Source organism: Thunnus maccoyii, chromosome 12, assembly GCF_910596095.1.
Source record: "Thunnus maccoyii chromosome 12, fThuMac1.1, whole genome shotgun sequence".
Taxonomy (NCBI): Eukaryota; Metazoa; Chordata; class Actinopteri; order Scombriformes; family Scombridae; genus Thunnus; species Thunnus maccoyii.
In genome coordinates this window covers 19,772,730-19,792,397 of record NC_056544.1, presented here as the reverse complement: position 1 = coordinate 19,792,397, position 19,668 = coordinate 19,772,730, and the positions used below count along the sequence as shown (strand labels likewise).

Below are 19,668 nucleotides of genomic sequence, written 5' to 3'. Positions count from 1 at the left end.
TTTGAAAATACACTAGTAAACTCAATACCTGGTAGTTTGCTAAAAGGTGAATTTGTGCAGGAAACTGGCAGCTCACATTACAGCAGAGGTTTGAGTTTTTTTGTCTTTAATATAGAATTAACAGCAATTACAAGTTATGCATGAAAATAAATCCCAGTATTGTGTATTAATAGCACATTAATATAAGTTGTTTCTCCATGTATGATTTACTGAAAAGAAAGGTTGCTGCAATATTATATAAAAAAATATGCCATATATCCCACATCCACCACTTTTCTGCCTTTTATCACTAGCAGACAAATGCAATGAACTCAAACTTTTATTACTCCAAAAAAGTAATTTAAACATTGGTTAAGTGATTAAACTGTGCATAGAGAATACATATGACAATATGTAAAACATGTATTGCACAAACAAAACTCAACAGAGAAACCAAATAACTGACTTTTCACTGTCCACACAGTGTTTTGATTATCAGGGGAAAAAAAATATTCACAACCACTCAAACTTCACTTTTATATTCAATAAGAAACATTTTCACAACCTTCATTATGTTTATCATTATGCAGTTGAGGTTTATGGACTTGTATTACCTTACAAACTGTGGAAAATATATGTTAACAATGATAAAAACTAAATATGAACAGGCTTATCAAGCACTCACTAAACAGCACTTCAGACAGTTGTATCGCTACAAAATAGTGAGGCGTACCTGACCTGGTGTAGTGCAGATTTGTGGTTTGTGTGACACAAGCACCACACCACTGACAAGCTGAGTGCAAATATCAAATCTGTCATCATTCAATGACCTTAAATACAATAAAACGTGCCTCTACCATAATTATGTGAATTAACTAACATTAGGCAATTATAAATAACAAAATTAACTTTGATAGAAAAAAATAAAGAGTATCTGGCTAGTTTCCTTTGCTCATATGACTATGTAAAATCACAGAGCTTTAACTTGCACCACAGATTCACTGAATTTGACGAGAGCGATGCTCTGTCACCATTTTCTTCATGTCTCGGTCTGCTGTTATGTCACCAACTTCAAGCTCATGTCCTGAGCCAACCAACGGATCATACTGGTGTCTGAAACAGAGCGAATAGTCAACTGTGAAAATACACGTCGATGTAGCTGATGAGATTGTTTAAAAAAAAAAAAAATTCACTTCTGCAAACGGCAACAGGGAATTATGATCAGAGCTTTACCTGCTTGAGGTTTCCTTCTTTACATGAACTTTATCAATAACCTGGTACTTTATCAGGTCAGTATAGCATTAACTAATTTTTAATCATTGTCAGCAGTATTTGAACTCACTGTTTGAGGTGTTCCTCAATGGCTTTGCGTTCATACACGCTGCCATACACTGTTTTCACAGGATCAACAAACATCTTCTTGGTGAGTGGACAGATGAGATGTTGGGGTATATATTGTGGCACAGGATCCACCATTTTCTTTAATATGGAAAAAAAAAGACAAGGACAATAAATAAAATACAGTATGTTGATGTGAAAACTGTAAGGCATCAAAAATTTAATGTTATACAATAGTTTAATCCACCAAAACTTTGTACGTAAATGCTTGCTCCTTCACCTTCTCCATGTCATCCAGTGAGCTCCCTGCTGTTTCCTCTGTGTGTTTCTTAGCTTCTTGTTCGTACGTCTCACGGCTGGTCAGGAATTCCTCAGCCAAAATGCTGCCACAGAAAAAAAAGCTTAGTAAAAAAAAGTCAAGTGCTTGAAATATTTCCTCACACTGTCAAAAATTAATGCATGCAAATGAGAAGAGAAAACATAACATTGAATCAACACCTGCGACAGTCTGAAAAGTTTTTATTTTACAAGCATCACATCAAATACTTTTGATGAGCTATTTGATTAATATTGATGCTGTTATAATGTCCAACCTTGTACAGGAAAGACAGAACTGTGTACCAGACGGGATGAAACAGGACAGCAGAAGCACCTGTCATGACCATTAAAACTCTATTTTCAAACTGTTGCATGTAGCTGTTCAGTTACTTTACTCTCCCTTTTCCCAAGTTATCAAACAATGTTAATGATAGAAAGTTCAGAGGTGTCACAACAAGCCAACAAATTTCCACCCTAGATCCCATATTAAACTTTGCAAATGGATCACAAACATCCTCAACATAAAAATACCCTGATAAAATTAGAGTGTTAAGTTTTGTTAAGTGTGATTTATTTATGTGTGTTTATATGTCACCTGTCCAGTGGATCGTCAGGCTCAGGGACGATGAGCAGTCCATACACAGCATCAAGGATGTCTCTAATGGTGATGCGAGCATTGTAGTTGCGGTCAAATATGTTGTGGCAGATTCGGCCCACACTGTTGACATTGCAGTGGTACACCTGCCATCGCGTTAAGAAAATCTCGCTACAAAAAAAAATGTACAGTTGAGGCAATATTTATGGTAACCATTATAAAATAAAAACAGTGTGTGACCACTTTCATATTTTGGCAGGATACTTGTGTGACAAAGCGGACAAGTGGAGGCTTCACTGGATAGTCAGGACCGAACTGGCAGTACAGCTCAAACACTCCTTTCTCATACGGTGTGTCAGGAGGGCCTTGCATGAGAATCCTCCAGAACGCTGAAATGTATTTATTTTTTTTAAAAAGAACATTGTTGTAACTTTTAAGGAACAACAAAACACAGCTGTACACTTTAACTTTAAATGAATAAATATATCTGAAAATAAGTTATACTGACAAGCCCTGGTGGAAGGGATACACTTTTCATGTTTGAATTATGGATTGTCCCTTTATGATTTATACCAACAGAATGTGTTATCATCTATATCCCAATAAGTAGTAAACTTTTGACTACGAATCAAATATATTTTTAAAGTAAGTAGTCATTTATTTTAACAATTTTTGTGCCTATTTCTCCACAAAAGAAGTGTAAAACACGTCATGAGAGAATCTTCCTCTTACTGAAGTCTGATTCTGATGGAAAGATGGTGAAGAAGGGATGTGGGTCACAATGCAGGCTCTTCAGCTCCTCCAGGATTCGTCTGTCCTTCTCCATGAAACGCCCATCTTTAGCCTCTCGAATCTTCTTTTTCAGAGCACTATTTAAAATATATGTATTAATGGTTTAATTACTATTAGAAATCACAGAGATCAGAGGATCCTGTTTAGTTGTTAGCCAACACAATAAAATTCAAAAATGCTGAACAGCTTTCAATCAAAGTGAAAAGAGGACAGTGATGTGATTTTGGTAACTAATGATTCACAATAGCGTCATCAGGTTTCCATTTGTAAAACATTTCACAATTTTGGCCCACAGGTTCTTAAAAGTGAGTTGTGGAAGTTTTGCCATCATTCTGCAGCACACTGCGTAATTCAAACATTTGACTCTAAGTAATCTTGCTAACATCTTGCCTCTATGCGGTGCTACAACAACATAGAATCACTGACAAATGGCTGAACCCCCAATGGGTCAAGGTTGCATGTGCACCAAATTTTGGTCAAACCATTTGAGATACAGTTTTTAGGTTTAACTGTTTTATAGTACTCAAAGTACAGATAATGGATTATGTACAGTATATGGCAGCTATTTCTTTTTATCTATGATGTTAAACTACTATTTTGTCAACTAAATCCACCTGCTACCAATACATGTCAAGCTGCCTTCACATAAAATCACATAAGGCATGAAAGTAGGCAAAAAGTGGTCATAAATAAATAGACAATGGAAATATTCTCTTTACTTGACCAGGTTTGTTATCAGTGGTTGGTTCGGTCACTCACCTCTCTGTCACTGTCACTTTGTTGTTTATCTGGTTTGGCAAAGACGTCTCTGGATATTCATCATAACCAGAAGTTGCAAAGATGCCTGTTAAAATGCTCTATAAAATGACATGGAAAAATACTTTTTTTTGTCCCAGAGAGTAAATGTACCTTTGACAATGTTCAAAGTTCACATGCTTGTTTTAAACTCTTGACAGTGTTGTGTTTAATCTTCAGAGAACATCTGTACAGGATAGTGGACACTGTAACTGACCTCACTGATGGAAGATGGGTCAAGTTTTTTCTTGGGTTTTCTGAGCTCCAAAGACAGAACTGTCTCAATCTCAAACAGCTTCAGACCGTCTTTGGTTGTCTGTGGTTTGAAACAGCAACCACCTGAAGAGATATAGATGTGTGAAGGGGAGATGCAATAATACACATTAGCTGCTGAGTGTCCAGGCTAAAATCATGATTTATCTTTGCTCAAATGGCTGAGAGTGCCGTTTCATATAGGAAGCAGTGGGTATACTCTCAATTGTATTGACTCTCAAGTCAAGTCAAGTCAAACTTTATTTGTATAGCACATTTAAAACAACCAAAGTTGACCAGAAGTGCTGAATAAGTTTAAAATACTCTCAGACCAACTCTTCTGAGACTGTTGCTCTATCGTCTCTGTTTTTTTGCCTTAAAACCAGACTTCTGGATTGGTGATTTCACTTCACAGTGACTTGTCATAAACAGGACGTTGTATAAAGCTTGTAGTGCTCAGTAAAGTACAGATCTGCTGTGTGTAATTAAGACTTCTGACCATTATTACTCATGACAGACATTTTTCTTACTTTTTGAATACAGAAAAGAAGGAAATGACAGCCAAATTATATATATGACCTCAACCTTAAGTCCAGCTGATTAAACACGGTTTATTTTGTCAAGGGACATACGGAAAAGGCCAGAAAATAATTCATCTCAACATTTTGACTGCAGTTAAGCATGTCTAAACAAGTCTATCAAAGACAACTTGCAGCATTATTACATGCTGATTTATATCATTTGGCAATGATACTTTACTAAGAAGAGGTTATACCTGTTGCATTGCTGATTCCATGTAGCATGTTGTTCTCCACATTTCCAAGAAGGATTGAATCAACAATGATGTCAGATTTTAGAAGTTTGGCTGTAACAGCGACTGGCTCTATGGAGGATCTATGGAAATATGAACACAATTCAGATTATGATGTCAACTGCCCCCCAAAGACATTTATTCACAATCTGTAGCTCACAGTTCAAGAAAAAATGTCATTAATGGACAACAAACTGAATGACCAAGACTTTCTCAAAGGATATTTTTGAGAATCAAGCATCATGGTTGCCAGCCTGACCATTTAGAGAACTGATCAGGGCAGATTATATGTAGTGAGAGATTATAGTCATCAACCATCTCAAATACACATTAGTAAACACCCATTCAACTCTCACCATAAAGGTTTTCAATGTATGCTTTGTAGGAATAGTACAAAAAAAAAAAAAAAAAAAAAAATTAAATTTACCCAGAATCATTTCCATCAGTGAGACAAATGATGCGAAGTCTGCAATCTGGGAACTTTGTCTTGACCTTTTCCAACTCACACACTCCACGTCTTAGGGCATCGTACAGCAGAGTACATCCACTTGGCTCTAGGATGCGTATGCGTTCCTAAAAAAGTAAAAAATAGATGTGATATAATTCCATCTAGTATACGCATACGCATCCTTGGCTCTAGGATGCGTATGCGTTCCTGAAAAAGTAAAAAATAGATGTGATATAATTCCATCTAGTAGGTCATGGCATTTTAAAAGAAAAACTTATTTTCTCTGGCTACTCAACTAATATAAGACACAGGTCTGATAATATGCTGTACCAGTCAAAAGTTTGGACACAACTTCCCATTCACTTTACTAAGAAAGTGTGTCCAAACTTTTGACTGGTACTGAATAGTAGATGGGGTATGCACATTTACCTTGAATTTTTCCAGATTTTCAGTGAATGTGTGCAGAGTTTTCACCATGGAGTCAAACTTCACAAGGCCAATGATGTGATGAAAGTCATAAGCAAGGCTCCTTGATGCAAAGTTGTAAAAGAGCTCTTTTACAGCGTCAATTTTCTTTAATTCTATGCTTCCATAGCACTCTTCTTCCATGGAGGAGCTTGTATCTATCAGCACCTTGCAAAAAAAAAAGTCAATAATAATTACATATTGTATGTACAGACTAGTTATGAATTTCTTTACAATAATAACTTTTCAGAAGGGCTGTTCCCCCACTAAAATTCTTATGAACTGGAATGTATGACAGGTTAACATAATATACAGTACAATGAATTGCGTACTGGTTACAACTGTTCCCTGCATATCCCACACGTTAACTGTGTTTGAACAATTCTCAATACATGGTTCTTACAGGTTTGTGTGCAGGATTTGCTGCTCTGATTTTACTGGATTTGTACTTTCCTCTTCATGTGACGACACATAAAACTACTATAGGTCACGCTGAACTGAGGACAGCTCCACTATAATTGAGAAAAAACAAAAATGCAACATTTCTCCTGCCAGAGCCATATTTTCTTTTAAAAGAAACAATGTGAGAAGGGACAAAGTGTTACCAGAATAGCCTCTTTCGGAGTCCTGGTTGTGACAAGTGACTTGTCATCTCTTTGGTCACCAGTCCTGTGTTAAATGTCAAAAATGTAATAATCAGCAAAACGACACAAAACTAAGGTGTGTGCAGTATGTAAAGCAAATACATTTTCTGGTATATCCTGGAGACTATGATAGTTAGTGTACTGCTGTTGCTATGTAATCTTATTTTTTGATTTACTTTTTTATGTGCTAATTTAAACATTTAATAATGGCCAATGACTGAATGAATGAATGAATGAATGAATGAAGGACAGGAAACACAAATACAGGATCTAGAAAACAACTGAAAATTGGACCACATGAGCACTGATAATAGCTTCACTGGAGGACCTAATTGTTTTTCACTGGCTTTGGGAAAAGCAAAAAATGTGTTCTGATTGCAATAGCCTTGATTTCATTAACCATGCAGAAAAATAAGATTTAGGTTATGAGTTTAATACAGGGAAGTGGATAGATATAAAATCTTTCAAATAAAGCAGATAAAGCCACAATGTAAAAGTGGTGTAAAGAATTGTGAGAGAAAAAACAAATAATATAACAATAATAATAATAATAATAATAATAATGAACCTCTTTTACATTGTTATTCCTTGACTCGTTTCAACACAAGATGTTGTAAACTTCAGGTACTCACCTGGCTGCCAATACATTCACATCCACCGTTTTTACCTCGCCATCCAGACAATCGTGCACTTTGATCATATCATTGGATCCTTTATCTTTATACAGATACACACCAAGGTTGTCTGACAAAGAGAAGAATACATTAAAAAAATATTTATTATTTAACAACTCCCAACAACGATACTTCACATCAGAGGTAATTTGGAAACCAATGGAAAGTTTCTTTCCCAGTGATTTAGAATCAAGTGAAGCACAAACGTCTGAAACAGGTGCAGACATTTGGCACAGAAGTTTTTAAGTAGCCACCCAATTAACATTTGGACTTTTTCTGAACTTGTCAGTAGACTAATTTTAAACATAACATAGGCGAAATAGACTTTATTACATTTCCAAAGATCCCCTAAAGAACCTTCCCCAAAATGGGCACATTTGAGACCATGGTGGTGGTAATGCCTTGTTACTATCTCTACACACATTCAACACCTGGAGACACAGTGCCTGCACAGCAGACCTCTGCAGTAGTTCCATAAATCTTGCCATCTGTTGCAGCCATCAAGAGCATGAGCCGCTTAAGGCAACAATGTCGTGTGAAACATACAAAGTGCACAGAAAGTGGTGTGTTTTACTGGGGTACCTTCACTCAGTAGAACAAGACATATGTCAGTGTGTCCTAGATCCTTCAGACGTAGAGCTGGGGTGACATTGAGACAAGGGACAGATTTCAGGCCTTCCACCATACTTCCAAAAGTCCTCTGAATATTGACCTGAAAGCTGAGTAACAAGACTTGAGTATAATCCTAAATCTAAAGTCTTGAGCAGAACTTGTTAAATTGATTACATAACATACTCAAATATCTTTTATTGCCAGACTTTCCACTGAGGTTGGCTACAAATGTTGAACACTGGATGGCACAACAGGTCAGAGAATCACCAAATTCAACAAGTTTTATCCTCTGGGAGGATGAATGTGTTTGGCAGGAGTTATAGCAATTAGCTTGTTTGCAAGTGGAGTCTTTGGTGTACAAGTGGCAGAAAAGGGTTCAAGGATCACCAAATTAAATACCCACACACAGCCAATTTAATGGAAATCTGGCCACAAGTTATCATCTGGAAAGCTGATAATTTGGCATATAGATTTTGCTAGGAGAAATGAGTTGTGTCTAAAATGATCAGAGTGTGCTGGTAATTAGCCCATTTTAAAATGTTATAACCAAGGGGAACATTTGACCTCAGAGTGACAACAGTGGAAGAAAAATATTCATTCTCTTGGAACCATTAATATGTCTATAATAAATTTAATGGCCATGCCTTGGTGAACATTAATTTAATTAGTAAATTTAATAGAAATTTGCCAGTTTGATTTGAATATTTCTTGTGCTCCCATGCCATTAAAAATCATCCTCAGGGGACTATTGATCTCCACAGCAAACTTCATCGAAATCAGGCCATCAGTTTTCATAGTTCCACATCATGCATTTAAGCGTTGGCAAAAGTAGACCAGGCGTTGTCACTACACAAAAAGTCAGGGGTCACTAAATAATTATTAATCATCTTTGTTGACACAAACATACCACAATATCAACGTCAAGGCTGCTAACTCATTCTCTAAATTCCTAACAGAAGAAATAGTTGCATTGCAGTAGTTTTATGAAAAGTAAAGAGTCTGATGACACATACTTCTGACCGGTCGTCTTGTCGTGATGAATCCACAGAGGATATGTTCTGGTGGATGGAGGTAAGCTGAGCAAGATTTTCTCAATGTCAGTGGCTCTCTGTAATGATGTTTCTCTCAAGATTTCTTCGGTGCAGTTTGGAATTTTCTCTCCATCTAAACAAAATAATAGAAAATTAAATCAAGCAGATATTTACTACTGAAACCAGTACAGTTTCGCAGTAAAAAATACTGTGCTAAATTTCCATACAGTTGGGATACCTGTGCCAGACTAAGCCATGAGCAAACTATCAGTTTGTATAAGTGCCTGTCACCTGCAGCTCTTCATCTAACCAACTCTGTGGCTGCTTCTTTAAAATTTTAAAAACTGTTCAGCTGACAAAGAGATGAAAATGTCCACATCGGTCTGTGTTGAACAAGAGCAGTTCAGTGAAAAGTACCACTGCATCCCTGTAGCTGCATGACAATTAACATCTTTCAGTTTTTGTCTGTGAAAAGCTTTCAGTGTAAAACAGCGGCATGTCCCTTTACTTTCACTTATAGAAACAGCATCGAAAAAATTGTCAATTCATCTTCTAGTTTTTAAATCGTTTCTATAAATTGTAAAGAAAAAAAAAAAAAAAAAGACATTCACAATTTCTCAGTGCCTGTTGTGATGTCTTCAATGTGCTAGTTTTTTCAGATCAACAGACCAAAACCTTTAGATTTTTAATTTACTGTCACATATGGCAGCAAATCCTCACATTTTAGAACGTGAAACCAAAGAATATTCGGCCTTTGTGCTTGAAAAATGACTGAAATGATTATTGGATTATCAAAATAGCATAGCTGACGATTAATTTTCTGTTGGCTGACTAATCGTTGCATCTCTAAGCTAAACCATGCTATACTGGACCAAGGGTAATATACTCTACATATAAAGAAACAAATACAGTACCAATACAGTTTTACTTTGTGTGTTTTGTAATTAACCTCCTGCCTTCTCAGACATCTACTATGATGCATCTTGCTAATCACATAACATTTTTTTTTGCTGTGCTTTGAATAATTTTATGACCTTTTAATATTTTCATTTTACCTTTGATTTTCTGGAGAACATCTGCTCTTTCAAAGGCACCTGGTACTCCAGGTACTCTGACTGGTTCACAGAAATGGTTTCCATCTTCTGACACCAGAGAGATCGGTTCATAGTCCTCATAGTCTGATGCCTGTTTCTGTCAATAAGGCAAGCCAGAGAAGGTAATTTCATTAAACAACAATTAACTGGGAATCTGTTTTTACAGAATATACGCATTCATAAATATATGTGCAAAATATCAACCAGTAGCTTAAATTTATCTCAACTTCCACAAAGGAAGTAAGTAATTCTGTCATTACTGGTTTTACCCTTCACAAGCTCAGCATCAGTTAAACCCCAATATCGTCATACCTTTGCTTTTGATATGAGATGTGCCCAGCAGTACAAGGAGTTCTCAAAAACATCTAGGTCCTTGATTACTTTTTCCCCTCGCTGTGTTCCAAGTTGAGGCAAAAGCTCTCTGAAGAGCATGTACAAACCTTCAACAACTGCAATCTACAACGTAATATGGGGAAACAGAAAGTAAACACACTGAGTGAATTGACTCCATTAAAGGTAATGCATATAAAGAGCTTTAAAAAGTTTGTACATTACTGTAAATATAGAGTTTATGTTGCTCTTTTCTACTATTTGTCACCTATCTGTATGTGAACTTACAGTATTTTTGTACAGGTTTTAAAATACTCTGAAAAAGTTTGTAGATTATTCTGTATTGGGAGGAAGTCTTAATGTGAAGAAATGGCAAGTTGTTGTTTTTAGCCGTTACTAGATATACCGTTAACAATAGAGTTCTGCCAACTACTTACGAATCAAAGCTATAACTGCCAACAACAAGTCGGTGAATCATCATGATGTCATTTATGTTGCCGTTTAATTTTCAAATCTTATGAAGCTGAAAAATTATTGTAAAATAATTTTATAGCACAGCAATCCTGCATAAAATTCAAACATTTAAATGGCAAAAAGTATGTTTTTGTCAATGCAATGTAGTACCTAAGAATACCTCAAAAGTACAAAACAATAAACATTAAAAAGCAAAAGCATACCATCTCATATTGTTTACCTTCTGGTTCAGAGTGATCATCTCATTCCTGCAGAGTAACTGATGCAAACTTTGGGCAAGAGGGTTACATCCAGTTAGTTTTCGTATGTAGGCAATCAGTTTGTTGTGTAGTGTTTTTGACTGGCGTTCTTTCTAGAATAAAAAAAAAAAAAAAGATTAATTTAAGGACATGGTTAAGGCCACTGGAGAAGGCAGAGTTTGATCATCCAACGGTTTAATTTACTAACTTTATTGCTAGTTTAGCCACCTTTTAAGATCAGTTTAGTGGATTAATTTCAGTAAAGGGCAAAGTAACAAATGTAAAGCTACTCTGAGTGAAAATTAGCAGAGCCAGGAAGATATAATTAAATATAAAAGCAAACAACTACAGAAGCCAGATAGATAACACTAATAAAAAAAAACAGCCTAAATCAATAATACACAAAATCACCATTTTGACAGAATAAGTTTTACTCAAGGTCGTACATTGATCAGACATTTTACTCTTGTTGGTAATAGTGGCAGTGGTATTCCAGCCACTCAAGCTAGCTTAACCATAAAGTGCATTAAGATTATGGCCTCACTCTAATGTGTGTGTCACTGTTGGCCTCACTTTTATGTAGAATGGCAGATACTGGCTCAATTTGAATACCAAGTGTGGGGTAATAATTCTTGATTACAAAACCTGCAATATGGATGATAAAGAGAAGGGTCATAAGGTAGCAATGTTGCAAAATAATATAAACAATATATTACAAACATAGCTTACAACAGCATAAAGTGAAGACAGGAACACACTGATTCCTTTCTGGGTTTGTTGCACTGAAGGCACAACATCATCGGTGAAGAATGTCTCATCGTATGAAGTCTTATCAGAAAAGGTTGACAATGAGAAGGCAACTGTTGACCCTTCAGTGATTCGGCTTTTCAGTGCATCGCCTTCACACTGTTTACCTCTGCAAATATAATAAGCAGTGTAGAGAACAGAAGTACTGTATGAGAAGTCTGTTGTCCCTGTACCAACCAATTAAGGTCACAAGCCATTATATTAATGCTGAGTGGTACCTCTGAATTACCTGTAATGAAGGACATGTGCTGGGATTCCACTTGCATCTGCCAGCTTAAGTTTCAGACTTGTAAATGTGTCGCTTTCCAAGTTCACCTTCAGCTCGAAGTCTCCCTAAACAAAAAAAATTCAGGGTTGATTAGAGGTGGGGTTTTTTTGGACTACCTTCAGAACAGCAAAGACATCAACTGAGACACTTAAGCTGCCAGTATACTCCCTCAGCAATGCTTGTTGGATGGTCGATTAGCTTTGGAAACCCCCTCCCCTTACACTATACACACACATATATATATATATATATATATATATATATATATATATATATGTGTGTGTGTGTGTGTGTGTGTGTGTGTATATATATATATATATGTATATATACACATATACATACATATATATATATATATATATATATATATATATATATATATATTTAATAAATAAATAAATAAAATAAATTAAAAAAATAAAATAATGGGAGGTGAAATCCCCTAACTTTAAATATGAAATAATGTTAGTAAATTTTACTGTTAAATTGTGGTCATACATCACACAGCGAATTTCCCTGTATTATCCATATTACTTGTTATTAATTGTAATTCGTTGTATCATGACCATCATTATTTAAGACATTGAGCATGAAGACCTTGAGCATGATGTGACATCGGATGACAGCCTCTCCACAGGTTTTCTCAACTTCTTCCTTTGGCATCTGAGGGGCCTGTTTCAGGTTTTCCTTTGGTGTAAATATGGCATAGATTACATCTCCACTCTGAATATGTCTGTCTTTCAAAGACCCTGTACGAAGAGAGGATACACATAAAATGTTATTCCAATCTACTGAACTGTAGCTTCTTCCAATGTAGCTTCAGTATTAACACTGTTGGTGCCAATTAGAAAGAGGAATGAACTCCCCAAAGTCATCAAACAAGCTGAATGGTTGGTGCCGGGTAAACTGTCCCATGGTAGTAAACGGGTAAGCACAGTAGATGTGCAACGCATATTTAACCTTAAGGGGTAGACAAAAAAGTTATACCTGAAATTAATTGGAACCCATAACTGCAAGACAGGGTGTAAGAGTTACTTTTTGTCCATCTTGACATGCTTAATGCCAATGCCACAAGAGATTATCAATACTGAAATTGTATGTTGTTCTGCTTTTGTTTTGAGGAACTCTTTATAATTGTGGAACAACAATTCTTCATGTAGCTTATTCATTTTGAAGTATTGACACTAAATTCCTCCATCCTTGCATGACTGGAGCTTAGCAATACTTGCAAATGGAAAAGTCAAATGTCACTTTCATAATTTTTAATAAAATTCCCCACTGCAGACCTTCGTGTAAGTTGTAGTGTGACTTTTCTGTCAATTCCGGTTCTCACTATTGCCACACAATCTGCGATTACATAAGTGCAAAATAATGGGAAAATTTGATATTGGCACAAATAGAGATATAGTTTGTAGCAATTATTTTCTTATATCAGTAACTGTGACTAATACATATTGCTGTGAACCCTTAAATACCACAATATGCAATAATTCTCTACATGGGTAAAATATCTAGTCATGGCAATTACACATGTAAAGCGTATCCTTTGAGCAAACATTAACAGCTGCTGTTTTACAATTAAGCAGGTGAAGGCCAGCTGATAAACCAGAGAGAACTACAGCACTGAGATCTGATTTTTTTTTTTATATATGTAAAGATGTCTATATGCAATCATAATAGATCAATGACAGCACTGTGGTTTTACTTGTTTGATCCTAAATAAAAGAAATATGAGCACAGTACTTTACAGAAAAGTTTTTTAATATGTTAAAATTCTTTTTATCTTTGTAAAACAGACAAATACCCTTTCATCTAGCAAACTTCACTCTAAAAAGATGTTAAGATCTGCTCACATGTGTTGAAGAAGGGATCATCTGTCAAGGGCATCCCATCAACTGTGTAGAGACAGACTCCTGTAGAATTGCCAACATTTTCATAGTGACAGATCCTTAACATCAGATCTTCAATTGTGTTCCCCACTGGATCAATATCTGTAAATTTAAAATTTAAAAACATCTCATTTGTGCTAATAATATTCACAGTGGTATTTGTCAGGTCACAGTTTGGCAGCAGTATAAAGTGCTTCCCTGCTCACAATCACTTGTAGGTAAACTGTCCTTATACTTTATGATCAACAATTCAATGAAATGGCCCAAGTTGATAATTAAAAAAAGACCATAAAGCTGTGATTTTCTTACCTTTCATCTCTTTTGGTTGAGGACATTTGGGGTATGTGTACTGCAGAGAAAATGACTCCACTGATTCTTGCACAGGTGTCACAGTTTGAACCTGCCGCTTTGGAGATCTGAGTCTTTGAATGAAGTTTTTCATACTTGAAAAACGATTCTTTTCCACATGACTTAAACCTGTAGAAATGTAGGCATACAGTAACTAAAACATGTCTTTTGATTAATTAAAAGCCTCTTTGTGCCGGATCCTTTCCTGTTCTGGGACTGGTCCATAGAGTGGATAGTGGTTGTTTAATTTGAAAGACTTATATTAAATAAGTAACTGAGTTATTCTTTGAAACATACATAACAACACTGGATACATTAATAATTACTGTACTATCGATCATACAAAAGGCATATGTGAAGCACACACCACTGGCTGCTGGGATAGTTAAGACAATTTAGGAACGACCTTTGAAAAACAATCATTGCTGCGCATAACAGAGACAAAAAACAATTTGAACATATTCTAACATGTTCTCATTATCTCTCAAAATAAAAGTGTTATTCTCTATTTATTGATAAGATCATTGAAAAATAACCGTCATCTCACAGGTAGAAAAGGTTATGTTTTGAAGAACTCAGTGATTATAGAAACCATTTTGTACATACTGATGTTTATACATATTGAGAGCCACTGCATGTTTTGGCATGGCCCTTGCAAAAACTTTGAAAGGTAGCCTAACTAGATTTGAATTGATTAAGTTGATTTGTTGAAATCCAGATTTTTTTGTCTGATTGAACAAAATTCAGTTCTCAGCAATACGACAACCTCACAATATTTGAGTTGTTAAAGAATACTCATTTATGTACTGTACATGTTGAGACTCTACGTTTTGGTGGTGTTGGACTGGACAGTGTTACATTGAAAGGTGTCGACTACAACCTGCCAGACAGTTTAACACCTCTGACAGTGTGAACAGTTAAAATTTTAAACAGTTAAGACATTTCTTAAATGAATGAAATTTCTGGTAACTCAGTGTGTTGAGGGTTGTTAGTTGAATTGCCAGTTAAATTACTAATAATACATCAGAGAAGAAGAAGAAGAAGAAGAAGAAGAAGAAGAAAAAACACTAGTTGCAGTTTTATTATATATTTTACAGTCTATGGTTTTAAGAGGCAGTTTACACAGATTCAAAATTTTCCTCACTCCCACATAAATATATCATTCATTAATTTGTGTTTTTTATGGTCTACAAAATTTCATTTTTTCAAGTAATTAACACTCTTACCTATGTTGTTTAGATCTTCATCTGTTACACCATCCAGGAAATCTCTTTCATCTTTTACCCCCAACTGGAGAAACTGGTTGTAGTATGACTCCAGTCTGTGCTGCTGAAGTAGGTTGAATATTGCTTCCATCTAAACAAAAGACATCAGGAGATTTTATTTGTCATCTCTCCCTTGCATTTGTCACAGATGGCCATTGGACAATACAAGAAAAACATACACTAGTAAATGGAAAAAAACATAGAATAACTCACGGTAACTCAGTTAAAACAAGCTGTCTTATATGTACTTTTGTGAATACTAACTTATCTTGGAGTATGCTAACACAGCAGATTGCATCTGCAACAGAAAATCTATTTTCTCAAGACATTATGGTCACTTGGAACAAATGCAGAAACTCTATTATTTTTCCAGTCTACAATACAGAGGGTTATGCAGTATGGGATCACAACTTGGCACAACTGTCTGTTATGATGTAAGACTGTCTCAACTGCAGGGCTGGGTACTGAACTTTTGTGGCGCAGACCGAATTGCTTCGATACTATCAAGTATCAAAAAAAAGTCTTGTCATTCGGTACCAAATTGCCATTGTTGTTTATGTTAGAAGCTACAGCCAGATGTTCAAGACAGCTCCACTCCTGCTAGGTATCGCAGAGGCAGCAACAGCATCTGCAACGGCTTCATCAGTAACAGGAGGTTGGACCAAAACACGTAACCTGCAGGTAATACAAGATGAAGCTGTATTCAAATATCGAAGATGATGATACTGTCTATTGTTTGACATCAAAACAGCGGTGGTTCAGCGTCTTGTGAGGCTTGGCTAACGTTAGCTGTGGATTCCTGTGTTCAGTGTTATGGTCACACAGCGACTGCTTTGCTATGTTAGCAGCTGTTCGCCAGCTGCCGAACCACTGCTGTTTTGATGTCAAGTGATAGGCAATATCATCATATTTGATATTTTAATACAGCTTCATCTTATCTTACCTGCAGGTTAGCCTAGATGTTTTGGTTCAACCTCCTGTTACTGATGAAGCCTCTGTAGACGCCGCTGCTTCTGCCTCCACTTACTATGTTTTGAGCTATTAACCCATCTAGCATTAACAGACAATACAGTACACAAAACTGTCACAAAGCAAAGTGATAAAACCATTTACGCTAATGTTAGCTAGCTGTACGGAGACACTCAAGACACTTTCTCTTTAAAACTAACCAAAGTTAGAACCAGCGTGTTTTGCTGGTTGGTGACTTTGAATGTCATTACAGTCACAGCACATTCTGGGTGCCACATCCAGACTTCATTAGCTAACATTATGGGTTGAATTGTTCGTCGTGCTAAGATAAGCTTGATGGTGTGAAACAGTGTGAAAAGGATTGTAGTAAATAGGTTTACATTTTTTATGTTATGAAACTGCTTTGAGTGTGTAAAAATGCCAAGAAGCCAAAAAAATAAAACTAAAAATTTGTACTGTAATGTAATTTTCTTTTTGTTAAAATGGATTTTATATAATTGGTATCGTTCAGGAACTGGTATCTAAGTCAAGGTATCAGTACCAGTATCAAAATTTTTTGAATGATACCCAGCCCCATTCAACTGAAAAATATCTTAATATAAAAATGAGATATCAAAATATTAGGGGTGGGGGGGAAATGGTTTCCAAGTTGCATCATGATGCGAAGCTGGGCGATTCCGCATTGATTCACAAATGTCAAAAATTGATTTTCTAAATGTCAGTGATGTCAATGGAACAAAAAGGCCAAATTCAACTGCGAGGCAGCAGCGTCCGGACAGTCTACAGCGCACGCACGCTAGGGTTCATCTTCACAAAAGGCAGCGGTTTCAAGTATTTTTTTGATTTAATGATTATAATAATTACCTTTGCGAGATGAATGTGAAGTATATTGAGAACTTTATATGCTGTCACTCAGAAACTAACGTTAGCGGAGCAGAGCAGCGAACTCCAGCAGTAACAAATGAGACTGGCTGACCAACACACAATGCAGCACCAACAACTTAAACCAACTCTGAGGTGAAGAAAATAACTCAGTGCTCAGTCTGTTTCACCTCAAAAACCCTGCACCACTCAGCATCTTGTACAACGATGTCATTCCCCAGAGCTAACAGTGCAGCAGAGAGGCTGCTCTCCACTGCTAGATTTATGACATTAATACACAGCAGAGCACTCTGCCTCCCCCTCATTTTGTTATTCTCATACAGCAATAGACTGTAAGATGCTTTCACCTTATTTAATTAATTAGTTAGTTAATGCACTTAACTTTTTAAAATAAAAAGGCTGTGGACCATTTATCTTATCTGCCAGTTATATTTCATATCGTATTTCAGTGGACTAAGGACGCCATTGAATGGTTCAGCACACAGTATATCGGAGCAAGAGACTGAAAATAGTGTTACCTTTTCTACTCATTCAATCGAGAATCGATTCTGAATCGAACACAACACCAAAGAATTGGAACTGAATCAAATCGTGAGATTCCCAAAGATTCCCACCCCTACAAAATATTACGAGCCAGATGTCTGACTCAGGATTTCAAGCTGCTTATAAAACAATAATCCTGACTCCAGCTGGTAGCATTAATTCAGATCACTCATGTTTTATTTGGAAAATATTGTCTTTTGAATCTTTGATATGTTGCTCTGCACTTCTGCAGTATGAGAAGCAGAGTATGCTTGTGACACACGACACATTTCAGAGAAATCTAACAATACAATCCAATGTAATCTATTCTAATCATTTGGTGATAGATAAAAAATAAAGAGCACAATCATACCTTAATGTGCGTCCGAAGGTCCGCCACAATAGTTGTGCATGTATCAGTTTGTTTTCTAGGTCTTGGTGTTGGGTGTGGCTTAGTTTCAGGAAAACGAAACCAATGGAAATGAAGCCTAGCGGCAAGCCAAAGAGCAAATTAGCAGAAAGCAGACGTCAAATTCTGGCAACGTGTCTAAACAAAAGAGCTATGATAAAAATAAAAAAATAAAAAAACAGGAAGCAAGATGTTAGACTCGTGGATGATGATCATATTACATCCTAGAGGAGCAGAAATGTCTCTCTCCCTCTCTCAGACCAACATCTTCATCCATAACTCATCAGCACCCTTTAAGTTACTTGAGGGACGTTTTGCGGCAGTAATTAATGGTAACGTCATTGTTTTGGAGTACATTGGAGTCCACCCCACTAAAAGACTGATACAATATGACAAGTTACATGATAAACTGATAGTTCATATAATTATTCATACAACTTTCCTTATTTAATTTTTAAAACAGAGATTCATTATGGTGGAGAAGTATGAAACCGTCCTTTTCCGTGACATTAACCGTCACAGCATCCTGTCACTAACGGTAACATTAGCTTAACCGTTAGCTAAGTCTTAATGGCTGTCTGATAAAGATTAACTGGGTTTATGTGGGTTGTACCATAAACTAGCTAAAATTGAATCAAGACGTTGTTGACCTTCATGGCCTAAAAAGTTATCATGGTAGTCCACATATCAAAGTCTGTCAGGAAGTTTTTATGGCCAACGGTAGCTTAACCTTGTTCTAAAATATGGCAAATAAAAAGTTCACTAAAGCTAGAGTAGCCAGTTTAGACACAAAAAAGTCCTTTTTCGTTAATGACAGGCTTGCAGCAGTTACACATTTATTTTTTTTTTTTTTTAAGGTTGACAAATTCACCTTGTGGTGTTTCAAACATCGACTACAAGCTAGCTGAAGCCTGGAGAACATTAGCTACAACAGCCAATCACACTTGACGTCAACATGGCGGACAGTTAGCTGGTAATTAGAGTGCAGGTGCAGGAAGGCTGTCAGGGTGACGTCTCCTCCTTGGTGGACCCCTCTTTACTTTGATGGGAAACAGAAATAAACTAGGAGTTTGCCAAGTTAATTCTGCACTTAAAACTAGTGGGGGTTTTTGTTTTGTTTTTTAAAAATGTTCCTGTAATCTTTGTTTTTTCTTGTAAATGAATGGATAATTTTACATCTTCAGCAAAAGTATTAACATAAAACAAGGGAAAAAATTGTCACAACTGGTAGACATATGAGTGGACATTCTTCTTTTCATGGGGTCACAAGCAAAAAAGGTTGGGAAACGCTTGCCAACACTATCAATAAGGTAGACCTTCTTCGCAGCACATTATGACATGTCATAATGTCTTGCGTGGAGAAAAGCCTATTGAAAATAAGAACCTCAGAGAGAGATACTGTCATTGCCAAAAACAGG

At 36.2% G+C, this 19,668-nt stretch overlaps 1 protein-coding gene across 5 annotated transcripts; it reads right to left on the bottom strand.

Moving 5' to 3' along the window:
• Positions 1-89: 89 nt before the first annotated feature.
• On the bottom strand, positions 90-19,640 carry LOC121908451. 5 transcript variants are annotated; one of them, XM_042428482.1, is made up of 26 exons: positions 19,122-19,640; positions 18,215-18,329; positions 15,430-15,559; positions 14,165-14,332; positions 13,820-13,957; positions 12,564-12,715; positions 11,928-12,031; positions 11,621-11,807; positions 10,873-11,004; positions 10,161-10,304; positions 9,810-9,945; positions 8,737-8,887; positions 7,694-7,830; positions 7,070-7,181; positions 6,399-6,462; positions 5,758-5,961; positions 5,308-5,453; positions 4,845-4,963; positions 4,035-4,156; positions 3,782-3,879; positions 2,963-3,099; positions 2,495-2,619; positions 2,231-2,376; positions 1,598-1,700; positions 1,322-1,458; positions 90-1,092 (listed from the first exon to the last, which is right to left on the bottom strand). In XM_042428482.1, the coding sequence occupies exons 3-26, from the start codon at positions 15,557-15,559 to the stop codon at positions 978-980; spliced, it is 3,207 nt and encodes a 1,068-aa protein (XP_042284416.1). In that variant the 5' UTR covers positions 18,215-18,329; positions 19,122-19,640; the 3' UTR covers positions 90-977. The 5 variants fall into 5 exon arrangements, with proteins under 5 accessions (XP_042284416.1, XP_042284418.1, XP_042284415.1 ...); XM_042428484.1 differs by lacking the exons at positions 18,215-18,329; positions 19,122-19,640 and adding an exon at positions 17,302-17,381; XM_042428481.1 differs by lacking the exons at positions 18,215-18,329; positions 19,122-19,640 and adding an exon at positions 16,638-16,730.
• Between the last annotated feature and the right edge of the window lie 28 nt (positions 19,641-19,668).

Coding starts and splice junctions, on each gene's coding strand:
- LOC121908451 (XM_042428481.1), bottom strand. CDS start 16,715: ATGTGGCACCCAGAATGTGCTGTGACTGTAATGACATTCAAAGTCACC. Junction 6,463..7,069: donor GTGAATGTATTGGCAGCCAG/GTGAGTACCTGA, acceptor CATTTAACACAG/GACTGGTGACCAAAGAGATG. Junction 5,962..6,398: donor CTCCGAAAGAGGCTATTCTG/GTAACACTTTGT, acceptor TTTTTTTGCAAG/GTGCTGATAGATACAAGCTC.